The 15,306-nt window shown below is 28.5% G+C and overlaps 1 protein-coding gene and 2 pseudogenes across 1 annotated transcript; all 3 read right to left on the reverse strand.

Annotated features, from left to right (window-relative positions):
* Positions 1 to 595: 595 nt before the first annotated feature.
* On the reverse strand, positions 596 to 1,369 carry LOC149514197 (low affinity inorganic phosphate transporter 1 pseudogene; annotated as a pseudogene).
* A 102-nt stretch (positions 1,370 to 1,471) lies between these two features.
* Positions 1,472 to 2,347, reverse strand: LOC111292030 (low affinity inorganic phosphate transporter 1-like). Its single transcript, XM_089745705.1, has one exon. The coding sequence runs from the start codon at positions 2,345 to 2,347 to the stop codon at positions 1,472 to 1,474; it is 876 nt and encodes a 291-aa protein (XP_089601831.1).
* Positions 2,348 to 4,745: 2,398 nt separating this feature from the next.
* Positions 4,746 to 6,576, reverse strand: LOC111298543 (inorganic phosphate transporter 1-4 pseudogene; annotated as a pseudogene).
* Positions 6,577 to 15,306: the final 8,730 nt, after the last annotated feature.

Genomic DNA, 15,306 nt, shown 5'->3' on the forward strand with positions numbered 1-15,306 from the left:
ATATTTATGTTGTGTTTTATATGAAAATTATATAAAACCATCATGTTGATATGAAATATATTTTTTTTAATTTTGTTAAATTTATATATAATTTTTGTTAAAATTTAACTTATATTATTTTTATCTTATATTATTATATCGTATTTTAAATTTTGAGGCTTAAAAAATAATACAAATATGGTTAAATCCTTGAAAATGTTGTCAGATCATCATACATTATAAAAATTCTCTACCTCCTATGAAAATACAATGACAGAAACCAATAAATAAGCATGCAAAAATTAGAAAACCAATGGTGGCGGCGTATATATTTCCCTAGCTGCTGTAGCAGTACCTAAATGAAAACCAAATTCATGTTGTTCATTTAGCTTCTTTAGTATGAAAACCAGACGATATTTTACACCACAAATGATGGTATGGTCTGTCTGCAAAAAAAAAAAAAAAAAAACCCTTTCTGCACCTTCCCTAAGTTTAATTTTGAATGTTGGTTTGTCACTCAAATAATTATTACAATGCCCCATATAGCACTGGAACGAAACCAATAACACGTGCAATACAAAGTTCTTTGTTGGAGTTCAACACATAATATGTTTTCAGACACTCAAGAGAGCATAACATTAATTAACTTAAATGATAAGACAAACCAGAAAATTAGTAAGAAGTGGAAGCAACATCCAAAGATCCAATGTTTAAGACACATTATCAACAAGTACAATCCCTAATGTGATTTGGAAATTGATACTAATTAATAAGAGATTACGATGCTTGATTAAACTCGTACACTTCTGACATCGTTACTAGATTGCTGCTCAGGTTGTGTTTCAGTTTCATGTTCTTGTTCAGCTTCCCCAGATATTTCTTCCAGTGACTTTCCTTTCGACTCCGGCACCAAAAATGTGAACAACATCCCCAAGAAATTGATGAAACCTAAAATTATAAGTGCTTTCTTCACTCCAATGCTATCTGCAGCGTACAAAAAGCCAAATGCACCCACAATTGCACCTGCCTTACCTGATGCAGCTGATATTCCATGGCATGTTGATCTTAACATTGCAGGGAAAATTTCAGCAGGGACTACAAATGTCGTGGCATTTGGACCGAAATTTGCGAAGAAGAAGGTTAAAGAGTACATAATAACGAACCCGATTCTGTTGTTTGGTAGAGTCCAATGATGGTATGGAATTGCCAACGCAAACATGAACACTGTCATGAAGAAAAATCCCACCATTTGGATTTTGAATCTCCCCATCTTATCAATCAATGCTACGGTAAACCAATATCCAGGAACAGTGCTGCATAGTGCAATGAGAGTTTGAGCTCTTGAAATTTTATAAACTTCTTCAAGTGCGTTCATGGTTTTTGCCTTTGGAATCCAACCAATTGCACTAAAGATGTCCTTTTGAAACAGGTTCTGACTGTAGAAGGCAATATCCAACAAGAACCAAGTACCTGCGGTACCAAGCAAGTGAAGTCAATGTCGACGAAGAAATTTTGTGGTGAATAAACCAAAATCACTCCCTTTATTCTGTTCTAGTTTCCCCTGTTCGGCTTCCAAATCAACCTGAAGAACTTTTGACATATCTGCAGCAGCCTGTTTGGCATTCTTGGCGACTAAGGCAGTGTAACGAGCAGTTTCAGGCATCTTCATGCGCCAGTAATAAGTAAGTAAAGCTGGGAGTGCTCCAAACATCAAAATGATCCTCCAGACATAATCAGCTTCTGGCATGGTTGATTCATTTGCATCCATCTCATAAGTTGGTGCAGGGTATTTGGCCTTAAAACCTGCAGAAACTATAATAGCAACCATCCCTCCAGCCAAAATCCCAAAACCTTGCATTGCAAAAACAGCAGCAATGAAAGCACCACGAGTTTTTTTGTTAGCGTATTCGGACATGATGGTAGCAGAAAGAGGATAGTCACCACCAATACCAAAACCAAGCCAGAAGCGAAAGAAGCAAAGGGTAGTCATAACAGATTTAGGGTCACGACCGAAGGAAAGGCCAGAGGCAACGGAACAGATAACCATGAGCAAAAGGGTCATGCCATAAACACGTTTTCGTCCCATCTTGTCGCCAAGCCAACCAAAAAAGAGCTGGCCTGCAAGGGTACCACAGAGTGCTACACCATTGACAGCAGCTGATACATTAGAAGGAAGATTGCCAGGGGTAGCAGCACCTTCCTTGTGGTAATATATGCGACCAAGCAATTTGGTGACCAAGGAAATGCAAAACAGGTCATATGCATCAGTGAAGAATCCCATGCCAGCAATGATAATTGCTGTGAAATGATACCATTGTGTTTTGGCTACATCAAGTGCATTAAGCACTTGCAGTGGATCCTTTACCATGACAATCCTTCCTCAGAAGTCTTTCCCTGAAAAATATTGCAACAGATCAGGAAACATCAATTTATGTGGAGTAATATAGTACACATAAAAGAAAAATGAAAACACAGTCTCTTAGTACTCTGGTATCTCAAAACCATCTCAACTCAAAAATAAATAAATAAATAAATGACATAAAACAACTGAACCAAACACAACCTTAGGTTGATTTGGCAATATGATAGGACTGACTCTTACCGTACCGTGATATCATTTTACGACTCATTTTATGACTGAACCCTAAATGAATTTATAAAGATTTAATCATAAAACATAACTGTAACGTGATCTGAGTCCCTCCCATTATGTTATGAAATGAACTCTTAAATAAAGAAGTAAAGATTTAGGTTTTTGACCCAAAAGGAGATAAAGAAACAAAACAAAAACTCCATGATCAAATATCATCTAAAAAAATCGATCAAAACTCATTACTATTCATACCTTAACATCAAAAAGCTTACGTTTAATGTTCAAACCAGTGAACAAAGAGAGAAATAACTGAGGTGTTGACAAGAACAAGAATAAGAACCAAGTCTAGTAGTAAAAGAAACGGCCTTTTTCAATACTTTAATAAGCTAATGAAGAAGAAGAGATGGATTTGGTATGGAGAGAAAGAAGTTACTTCCGTATTTAAGTGCAATGGACACTCTTTTTATTTTCCATTTATCCTCGAGGAGTTTTAAAAGTAAAAGGAAACAAAATATGACAATCCTTTTTGTTTTTCAATGTGGCATAATCTCTATAATTGCTCCACATTTTTCTACAATTGGTTAATTTTTCAGAAGTTTTTTTCATCTTTGAGTTTTCCAATTTGATTTAGGTTTTAAATTGCTTAATTAGATTTGTGATAAGGGATATGAGTATGAATACTCCTTTTTTCTTTTTTTTTTTTTGAATTAGTCTCTTAAGATTGTGGTTAGTTTAGTGAGTTTTTTTTAGAGATTACATCATGATTAATAAAATCACACATATCCGTTAAGATATAATAAAGAAATTAAAAAATAAAATATGTGATAGCTTCTTAATTTAGCTTATGAATAAACTTGAATCATGATGAAACAAAATAATTATTTTTTATTAAGAACCAAAGAATTAATTTTGGAAGATGATATTCATTTATGGGACCAAGTTCATAATCTAGTTTAATCAAAATAATTATACATCAAAATCTATGTTTCAAATTTAAACCATTATTCACAAATATTTTATACATTATTATATTTTGCTCTTGTATTCCAATTCATGATTGACAACATCCATTTCATCTTTAAGGAAATTTCTGATATGAGGATTTAATTCCAAAACTTTCAAGTAGCCAGTCAATTGGTGGCCATTGCCGAGACTGTATGGAGGATGGCTCTTTGGTTTAGATCGAAAAATTGGTTGGGAAAACATATTAAAAGCTGAGTTATTTGAATTCTTCATGGATTGAAATTGGCTTGGGAGCACAGATTTAGGAATCTTATTTTGTAGTCGATTCCCTCTTGGCAGTCCAGAAAATAATCGAATCGAGAGATTTATGCATGTCAGAAATTGAAGGTTAAGTGAAAACTGAAAACTAAGCCCCTAAAACGAAAAGATTTATATGAAATTTTTTAGATAAAATTTATGAATTTTTCATTAAAAGTGATTCAATAAAAATTAAAATTAAAAATCAAATTGATGGATGATGGAATTAAATGAGAAATTAATAATATATAAAAAATTATTAAAAATATTATTTATAATTCAAATTTGATAAGTACTTATTCAAGGAGAAAAATTTTATTAAAATTTTTATTAAAAATATTTATCTAAAAAATATATCAAATTTTATTAATTCTTTTAAAATTTATATACTTTATAATAAAACCTTTTCATTTATTCATTTTGATTTTTAATTTTTAATTTTTATTAAATATTTTAAATAAAAACAATCATAAAACTCAGCTAAAAAATTTCATTTAAGTTTTCCTTATTCCAAAAACCTATGAGAGATATTAAACAAACAGATTAGAAATTTTCTGCATGAGATCCATTCCATGAATTAGTGGAATAATTTATTCGTTTTGGATTTTAATTATGATCAAGAAAGTCAAAAAGTTATGGCGTGTTCATATGCTACACAACAAGAATTGGACTTTTTGTTTGTGTGGTTGAGCTAATAAGTTAGATCAAGGGATACGGATGCAGCAAAAATAAAGAGCAGTTTTACCATTGAATATGGGGGACTTCAAGTGGAGAGTTATGATATGATTAACAAATATCAAGTTGAAAGTGCAATTTTAATCACTTGAATTAAATGAAAGTGACTCTTGAATTTGGATGCAGATTGATCAATTACCATACACATCTTAGTTTGACATAAAATGTCATACAGGGAAAAGGAAAAACATATTTTTATTTCAAAACAAATTTAATAGAAAGTACATAAATAGTTGCACTTGGATCATAGCTTTTCTAAGCAAACATATATATCAACATTAAACCATCTTTCTCAAACAAGAATTTTATAGAAACCAACAATTGAAGTTAAAAATCACTATGAAACTCCATGGACATAACTTTGATAAGAACTTCTGCAATTAACTTTGCTCGAATCACACAGGAATAGTCCTGGTAGGACCAGTTTGTAGTTCTGTCTCACCACTTTCATCATCATTCTCACCTGTTAACTCCTCGAGTGATTTGCCCTTTGATTCAGGGACCAAGAAAGTAAATAACAATCCAAAGAAATTGATGACCCCAAGCATAATCAGTGAGTATCTGATTCCAATGCCTGGTGGGTAGCCCGCATCTGTCTTGGTTGGATCTCTGCTTTGAGCAGCATATAAGAACCCAAATGCACCCACTATTGCACCAGCTTTCCCAGATGCAGCCGATATACCATGACAGGTTGACCTTAGCCTGGCAGGGAAGATCTCAGCTGGCAGAACAAATGTTGTAGCATTGGGTCCAAAATTGGCAAAGAAGAAGGTTAGGGAGTACATTATTACAAAACCAATTCTGTTGGGTTTCAAGGTCCAGTGATGGTAAGGTATGGCAAGAGCAAACATGAAAACTGTCATGAAGAAGAAGCCCATCAATTGAATTGTAAACCTTCCCATACGATCAATGAAAGCCACCGTGAACCAATACCCTGGAACAGTGCTGCATAGGGCTATTAATGTTTGTGCCTTTGCAATCTTGTAGACCTCATGGATCGCATTCATGCTTGCGGCTGGTGGAATCCATCCAATTGCACTGAAGATATCCTTTTGGAATAGATTTTGGCTGTAAAATGCAATGTCCAACAAGAACCAAGTGGAAGTAGTTCCAAGCAAATGAAGTCCATGGCGCTTCATGAATTCCCTGGAGAACAAGCCAAAGGAATTTGCTTGACTTCCTGCTAGCTGTATTACTTTATCTTCTTCTGCTTTAAGAGCCACATTCAAAACTTTTGACATGTCTGCTGCAGCCTGTTTTGCATTCTTGGCAACAAGGGCAGTGTAACGAGCAGTTTCTGGCATCTTCATTCGCCAATAGTAAGTCAGAGCAGCGGGAATTGCACCAAACATCAAAATCATGCGCCAAATATAGTCAGCTTGAGGCACAGTTGAGGCTGCTGGATTAACTGCGTAGGCAGGAGCCTTGAATGCATGATCAAAGGCTGCAGAGACAATAAGAGCCACAATTCCACCTCCCAAAATCCCAAACCCTTGCATTGCAAACACCGCAGAGACAAATGCTCCACGAGTCTTTTTGTTAGCATATTCAGACATAATTGTGGCTGAAAGAGGATAGTCGCCACCAATACCAAAACCAAGCCAGAACCTGAAGAAACAAAGGGTAGCCATAACACCCTTTGGACTTTTTCCAAATGAAAGCCCTGAGGCAATAGAGCACACAACCATGAGGATCAAAGTTATACCATAGACCTTTTTCCGGCCCATTTTGTCACCAAGCCACCCAAAAAACAGTTGGCCGGTTAAAGTGCCAACAAAAGCCACACCATTGACAGCAGCTGCAACATTTGGAGGTAATGTGCCTGGCTTTGGTGCACCATCAACATGGTAGTATATACGGCCTAGTAGTTTGGTGACTAAGGAGATGCAAAACAGATCGTAAGCATCAGTGAAAAATCCCATCCCTGCAATAACTATTGCAGTGAAATGATACCATTGTGTCTTGGCTGCATCGAGCGCATTTAGCACTCCTAATTGTTCTCTAGTCATCAATGATTATTGCAAATCAGGGTATTAAACTCTTTTCACAGTCCTGCAAAAGAACAATTGTGATATCAATTGGAATTGGCATTATTGTTAAAAAAGTAGTATTACCCAATAATTTTCCATAAACAAAAATTTTTAGTCAATGAGTGTTGAAATATCACTATCTAGACTAACGACCGATATTGCTATTCCAGCGGCCATTACATAATAAAAATTGCAATTAAGACCAAACTCTGAAAGTGACTAGATGAAATACAAATTTGAGAAAGAAAAATCATGAGGTTCATGAGCATGCAATACTACATATGATTCATAAATTTGAATTTGGCTTAAGATTTCAAAAATTTTTACCTAAAATCATTAAATAAATAAATTGCAAGGAGACCCCCTAATAAGAAACAAAAAAGGGAAACCTTCCTTTTTCTTGAACTTATTCTTACAATGGAAAAGTAAGCCAATTCAACCATGGTTAAGGAAGGCCATTGCAACCCTTAGTTTCCACTAGTTAGGGGGTAGAAAATGGAGTTTTCCATAAACAATATTTAAGGCAACTCTAAGGTGCTTGTATTAATCTTAATGCCAAGAAAACAAAACTAGTTTCAGAAACACTAAACATAAAGCATCAGTAAAATGAATAAAAAGAAGAAAATGTAAAAGAAAATAAAAGGAAAATTGGTGGCAACAGGTTATAGTGAGGGATTTCTGTCAGTGCATTGTCTTTTCAGGTAGCCTGTACTACCATGGTCAGTTTATGTACTTTGTTTTTGATCATGAAACAAAAAACAAAAGTGAAGGGTAAGTGGTCCTAACAGAAGCCGGGAACTGGGAACTCTTCTTTCATATCACAATCACTTAAAATGTATATATTAAAAGAAAAAGTTCCCAGCTTCTTCTCAAATTGCAGGAAGACACCAACCTGTTTCTTGAACAATACTGAAGGATGAGGTGGAGACAGGAAGAGAAATTGTGAGATAAAAGCAACGTTTATGGTGAAGGAAAGGATTAAAGTTGCCAGCCTTTTAAATGTTAGAGAACTTCACATGACAGCTTCAACTTAAAGCATCTAACGGAGGATACACTGATGCCCTTTATTTTTATTTTTATTATTTTTTAAGTCAACCCTTTTACAAGTCTTTCACTCTTCTGTCTATTGTCCTTGTCAACATTAAGTCATTTACTCTCTCTCCATTTTTTTTGCTTGGATATTTCTTCTCCATTATTCAACAAACCTTCATCAAATTTTGTAATATTGACTGATATATTGGCTGATCTATAAATATTACAGAATTTGTATAACTAATTCGGTATGATTTATGACATAGAATCCGAAATTGGATGTAAATCCATATAAGAGTGAATGGTTTCAGATATGTAATGCAAATTTTACATAATTTTTTTTATAAGATAGTTTGATCATAGGTTGTGGTCCCGAATCCCAAAATTTTTACAATATTAGAATTAAAAAATTAGCTAGTATTATTCATACAAAAAAGTTAGTGAAACAAGTTGTTTTTAATGTCAATTCTTCATTGGCATCCTTATTTTAACTTATTTTGAGGATTTAGAGTAGTTCTAAATAGTCTGGATAATGAAAGTACACAAAAGGTACATTGTCTAAGAAACAGGAGACCAGGTTACTTACTTTGGCTCAACTAGTAGAAAACTGCGACTACTTTTGAATTAACTTTGCTAATCCTTTCTCGGTTTTATAATATATCTATCTATGTATCTATTTATTTATACAGATATGAATGCAAAGATTATATCATTTGACTAGTGCGAGATATCCAAAAGCTAGCTTTCGAGTAAATTTAATACGATACGAGAATGTTTTTGAGTAGCCAACATCTAAAGAAAGGCTTCTGAATTAACCGAAGAAACCATCCAGGACAATTCCCGTAAGGGATTTGATAACAACACTTAACTCAGATACCGATCTTGCTGTAAACACAAGATTTTCGCAAAAAATTTTGAATTGAGGTGACATTTAATAATTTAAGATTTAAATTTCAGAATTTATAATCTTTATATATATTTATATTTTAAATTATGACCTCTTTGTATCAAATTTAAATATTGCTCGGGATTGCTCCTTTTTATTAACTTGATGAGCCATAGTTTTCAATTTCATCATACCTTATATAAGCAATTTTTTTAATCTTTTTCACCAGAAAAAAGAAAAAATAATTTACAAATATAGCAAGTTGTCAATGGTAATAAGAAATGTTGATAAACTGTATATATTTTTCTTTTATATAGGGTAGCACTGAAAATTCAAGACTATTTTTTGCAAGGTACAAAATTGCAAGGAAGTGAAGACTACATCATGGATAAGGTCATGTAGTTTTTGAAATTTGCCTTAAAGGCAAAGCTATCTATTTCGATGAAATTTGAAGGCAAACAGAAAAGTCAACTGAATGGTTGCCATTTTCTCGAGGAGAAAGTGTACAGTAATAAATAATTTGCTTGAAATAATCCTTCAAATTGCCAATGTTTCCTAATCAAAACTTCATGTCCTCAACAACTTGATGGAATCCATCGAACTAAGCTGCAAACCATTATTTGATATGAACTAGTTTCAGAGCTGCCATGCATGCATGCACCAACCTTGGCTTTGAGCTTTTCTAACTTTTGATTAAGGATGACAACGGGTTAAAGTGAGATGAATTTTTACTCATTCCAACTCAATAATTTTTTTAAATATTTTTTATATCCAAATCGATTTGATTTGATATTATATAAATCATATCTGACTTGAAATTAATAAAATATTAATTTTTAAATATAAAATATTATTTTTAATATAAATATAAAATTAAATAAATATATAAATATATATAATTAAATAATTAATTAAAAATAATTTTTTTATATATATCAAATTGAATTTATCTAAAATTCAATCTTAACTTTTTTTTATTATTATTTGATTTAATTCGACTCGATCCAAAATTTATTTTTTAAAAAAAAAATTCAACTTTAAAAAATTAAATAAAATAAAAATTCATCTGAAATAGATTGAACTATTATCTCTACTTTTGATCATAGTCAAGATATTACTCTGATTAATTAGTTATTTAATAGTAGTATTTAATTTGGTCAGAGCATAATTTGTAGCATAAAATAATGATTGCTTGAAGCCGCATTTCTTTTTCTTTGAAAGGAAAAGAAATTCATGGACGTGACTCATCCTCGTATCATCTCCCATATAATTAAATTTATTAACTATTGAAGAAAGCTAGCTTTGCGGGAAATTGTTCAGGCTGGTGCCCATAAATCAGGGCTCTATTTTTTTGTTTTGGATAAGCAACATTTACCAAAGAATAATTATCTTACTTATAGTAAGGTCTTCAAACTTTTAGCTTACTGATTAAAAGTATTTGAAGAGACATCAAAAATATGATTTTTAAATTAAATTTTTTTTATTTATATTAAAATTTTATTTTCTTGATAAAACAAAAAAAAATTATCTTATCATAAAAAAAAATAATCTTATCATACGTGTAATTGGTCAAAAATTCATGAGCTAGGTATGTCTTTTTTTTGTAATTTTTACATTTTTTTTCCTTTTAAAAGGATAATTACTATTCGTAAAATTTACCCACAAAAACCTTAATTACAATGTGTATGTATATTCAAAATTAAATGTGTTTATGAATCAAATTAAATCAAATTTGATTGTTTTCTGAAATCTCTTATAAAATACCCAACTCTGACTCAAAATTCATGTCTAGAACTTATCCGAGTCAAACTCGGTTGGTAAAGAGATCTATTCACATATGATTTTCAACTTAATAATTTGATGCATCCCACATTTTCCATAAGAATTCTATGGGTACAAATTTTATTTGATACATAATTTTTATTAATATGGGTATAAAATATAAACAACAACATTTACTATTTAGTCACGTCAGCCTCTTTCCTTGTAGCTTTGCTCATTTCTGTTAGATCAACAATTGTGTCTTTAAACTAGGATTGTTGTCATTTTGACATTTTCCAAATGTTACCTAAAATCAAATTTTGATTAAAAAAAATTGTTGTTAATAAATAAAATTTCATCAAAAGTCAGAAAAGATGTGCTGCTTTGTTTTATTTTCTTTAATTTTTAATAATTTTTCCTAACTAACTATCATTTCATTAATCATCAAAAAGGAATTAATGTCAAATTGGTGGCATCAATTTAATGAATAAATTACTCAATTAATTTTTGGCACAAAATATTCGACGAGTGAGAACGTACGGAACTTCTACATTTTTCAAGAAATTTATAAATCATTTGTATTATTTATATAAAGATTTTAAAAAAAAAATTAAACACAACTTTGTGAATTTGATCCTATAGCAAAACCAATTACATTCATCATCTATTATATATTTTTAGTTGCTAGTTGATGAGTTATTTTTTTTTAATATAGGCTAAAGATGTTGAATTTGAAAGTGTAAAGAAAATTAACAAAATTTGCAAATTACAATCATGTTTTTATTTAAAACTATTAATGTTGGAATTCGATCATTAAAATTAAAAAAATTTAGCACTGTATCAATAGACATAAAATGCACATAAATTAGCTTAATTATAAAAAATACTTAAACTCGTATTCTTGGGAAAAAAATCCATCCTTTTGTCCTCTCGGAGAACCATTAATTTGTAAAAATTAGGAATAAAACAATAATTAAGCATCTCAATTGCATCATCAATATATATTTGACATTTTTTTAATACCAAAGAAAGGCCAAGCTCTTACATATTTTTGGCATTTTTTATTTAATAAATTACCGATAATTTTTATTTAGTTAATAAAAAGTAATATAATCAATGAGAGTTAATTTGCTATTAATAGTTGTATAGAATTAATTGTAAGTTTTGACAAAATATGAGAAGTGGATCATTCTAATGTATGTAATTTAAACTCAAATTATTCTTAGTATTTGGGATTTATTTAAGTAATGAGGAATTAATTATAAGTGAATGAGATTTGAATAGAGATTTTAGATTCGAAATCTAATTACCCTTGTTTACAATATTTTAGTTTATTTTTTTTATAAAGTTACAAGTATAAGAAAAATTACAATCAAAATTAAATTTTAAATTTATATAAAAAAGAATATGGATCCATTTTTATTAGTATAACTGTTTTTTTTTTTTACTCTTAGGTTAAAATTAAATTCATAATTCATTTGAATCAAAATAATATTTTTAAATTTATAATTTTGATCCAAATGTCTAAAAAAATATATGAGTTACATTAGTATAAGTGGATCCCTTCTCTATTTTTTTAAATCATACAAACAAATCAACTATCAATGAATTAGTCTATAACTAGATAAATTCAAGATAAAACTAGATCGAACCCATGCATGACGAGACTTGAGCATGGAAGCTCCAATTATTCTTAATATTTGGGATTTAAGTAATAAATGAGTGAATGAGATAGAGATTGATTAGATTGATTAGTTCACCTGTTATAAGCTTACACATTATGTTAAATTTTTTTTTTCATGAAATCAACAAATCAATCTTATATAACTTTAAATTAATATTCAATGATGATATCCAATTATTGAATTTGTTCAAAGTATATTATTAGACTATCAATATTGGACCAATCTTTATTACAAAAAATATTGGACCACACTTAATTTGAGTTTGAACCAGCAGCGAATCTTAATATTTGAACTTGAAAGGGCCAATTAAAATTATATTTTTTTATGTATTTTATTATATTTAATATAATATATATGCAAGCAATATACTAATAAATAATAACAATCTCATATAATTATAAGTTCTATCAATTTATAAATAAAAATATAAAAATACATCAAATAAATAATTTAAAATAAAAAATATATAAATAAATAAATTGTTAAAGTCAATCAATATATTTTTAATGAAAACAAGAAAAATAATATATATTTTTAAAAGAATGAAATTGAAACCTTTATTACAAGAAAGGTCAAGATAAGAAAAGGGAAATTACTAGCTTTACAAGAATTTATCTTCTAAGAAAAGTGGATGAACTATTTAGATTAAATTTTCAGTTCAATGAAATTAAAAAATTGAAATTACATATTATGGTGTTCTTCCAATCTTTTAAAAAATGATGGTGATAAAAAATTGCAGGACATATAACACAAAAGTTTCAAAATTACCCAACCATATAATGAAAAGAAACTTAGGAATATATATATATATATATATGTGAATATATATAAATATTATGAAATAAATCTTATAATCAACTTGTTTGTGACCCGTGCATCCGCACGTATTAGCTTTATTTATTTTTATTATTTAATTTATATGTGTAAAATATATATAATATTTATAATAGTTAATTTACAACATATCTTGACTTGATTTGTCAAAATTGAAATAATTACAAGTTGATATAAATGTTAATTAAAAAATCAACTACTAAAAAAAGATAGCAATAGAAATAGTAATAAAAAAGCTATATATTTCTTTCATTTTCATTGTCCAATTTTTATTTAATATAAAGATAATAAAAACATGATAAATAAAATTTAAAAAAATTATTTGTCCAAAAAATAAAAAATTCTTGATTCTTGACTTAACAATTCAATATCAACATAAAGCAAAAAAACATTAAACATTAAATATCATATTCAATATAATTAAATTAAATATTAAAGAGCTGCTATCAATTATAATTCAATTACAGAGCATATTGACAATTATAGATTGATATACTTATTTTTTAAAATTTATTTGCCACAAGGTAAAATTAGATTTTGTTTTGTTTATTTTCTTAATTTATTAGATATATTTATTTGTTTTCATTATTTTCATTTATACTCCTTTATTAGTCCATTCTATTCACCTTTTTTTTTTTTTTTTAAGAAATAAAACTTTTCCAAAATGATATTAAAAATTTAAAGAGCTATGATAATTAATAATATGCACTAAAACGCAAAAAAAGTTCAAATTGTATACTTTTAAAATCTTTTTTATTATCTTATATTTCATATTCAAATTCATAATATCCTTTGCTTTCTTCAAAAGTTTTTTAATATATAATTTATTTAATTTTACAATCCTACATAATCATCACAATTGAAAAAGATAAATAAGAAAATATAATTATTTATAAAGATAAACGTTGAGGCTTGATTCAAAATGATCTTTTAATATTTAGAATATACTACATATAATATTGAAATAGTAATATTGACCAATGAAATTTAAAGTAATGATTTTGATAAGGACATCATTGTGATAATTAAACAGTCTAATCAATTTCTAACTAAATAGTCAATGGAAATAAAAATATATAAATAGAATGTAAATTAAAAAAGAATTATACTAAAATAAACTTTTACAATACAAAAACCAAATTGGAAAATAAAATTAGAAAAGAAAAGTCATGGTTTTTTATTTAAAAAATATAATTTCATTATAATCTTAAATTCTCTTTAAGGACAACCAAATAAAAAGAAAAAAGAAAGGAAAAAATTTTTGCAAATATTGAAAAAAATAAAAAAATAAAACAAACTTATCATGTTCAAATTATTGATTAATTATGATAAATACACTATTATATAATGTGCAAGTAATAATATATATATATATATATAAACCTTGTACATACGAAAATAAAAAATTCAAAGAGGCATATTACAGATCAAATGGGCACCTACAATAGATTAAAAGAATATCTAAAAAAAATCAAGATTAATATGATAATTAACTTGAATAATAGCCAAAAAAGGCAAAAAGTAGAGAAAAAAAAAAGAAAGCAAGAAATAAAAAATGTGTAACACGAAAAAAAAAAAATTTGATAGTCATTCACATACTTTTACCTTTGAAAATCATGAGTGCTACTGCCTTCTCCTGCATTTTTTAGACCTAATTTGCTCTTGACATCATCTACCGCTGCCATTTACAATTTATTCACTATTGAGATTAAATATTAATCTTGGATGCATCTCAATTACTCTTTATTTATTTTTGCATGATTTGTTTATTTATCTCCTATTCTTTAATCATCTAGTGAAAATGCACATTTTTTTATCAAGATAACAAAGATTTGTATAATTTTAATTTAACATATGTATACATTTTAAAATTGAGATAAGATATTTTTTATTTTAAATCATAAAAAAAAGATGAAAAAAGTTGGTAAACCACAATTACTCAACCACAAACTCTAATTAATTCAAGTTTATAAGGCTACTTTTATATTAAATTTATAAAACTATTGATTTAGATTGTGTATGATTTTGACGGTGCATGAGTATGAATTATATAGTTTCCAAGATTTAGTGATTTAATTTTAAAAGCTATATTTGAATTTTGAAATATATAAGTAAGTGTGAGTTATGAAATTTGTTTTATCTTACTTAAATTTAAGATAACATATATATATATATATATATATATATATTGAAAGATTTGGATAAATCTAACTTTGAAATTTTAAAATTTTAAAAATTAAATACTTAATTGAATAAAATTATTTGATAAATAATTAAAATTAAAAAAATTATCTTATTTATCATTTAGATGGAGTGTACATGTAAGCCTTAAGAAAATTTATCTAGTTGTATATTTGAAATTATCCTGTGTTATTAAAATAGATTATATATATATATATATATATAAGATTACACATAAGCAGATTTTATCATATAATTTTGTATGTTGTAATATAAACAAGTTATAGTTTTACAGGAATTCACCTTCTAAGAAAAATGGATGAACCATTT

Source organism: Durio zibethinus, chromosome 16 (genome assembly GCF_047325235.1).
Source record: "Durio zibethinus cultivar Kanyao isolate XHJ-2024 chromosome 16, ASM4732523v1, whole genome shotgun sequence".
Taxonomy (NCBI): Eukaryota; Viridiplantae; Streptophyta; class Magnoliopsida; order Malvales; family Malvaceae; genus Durio; species Durio zibethinus.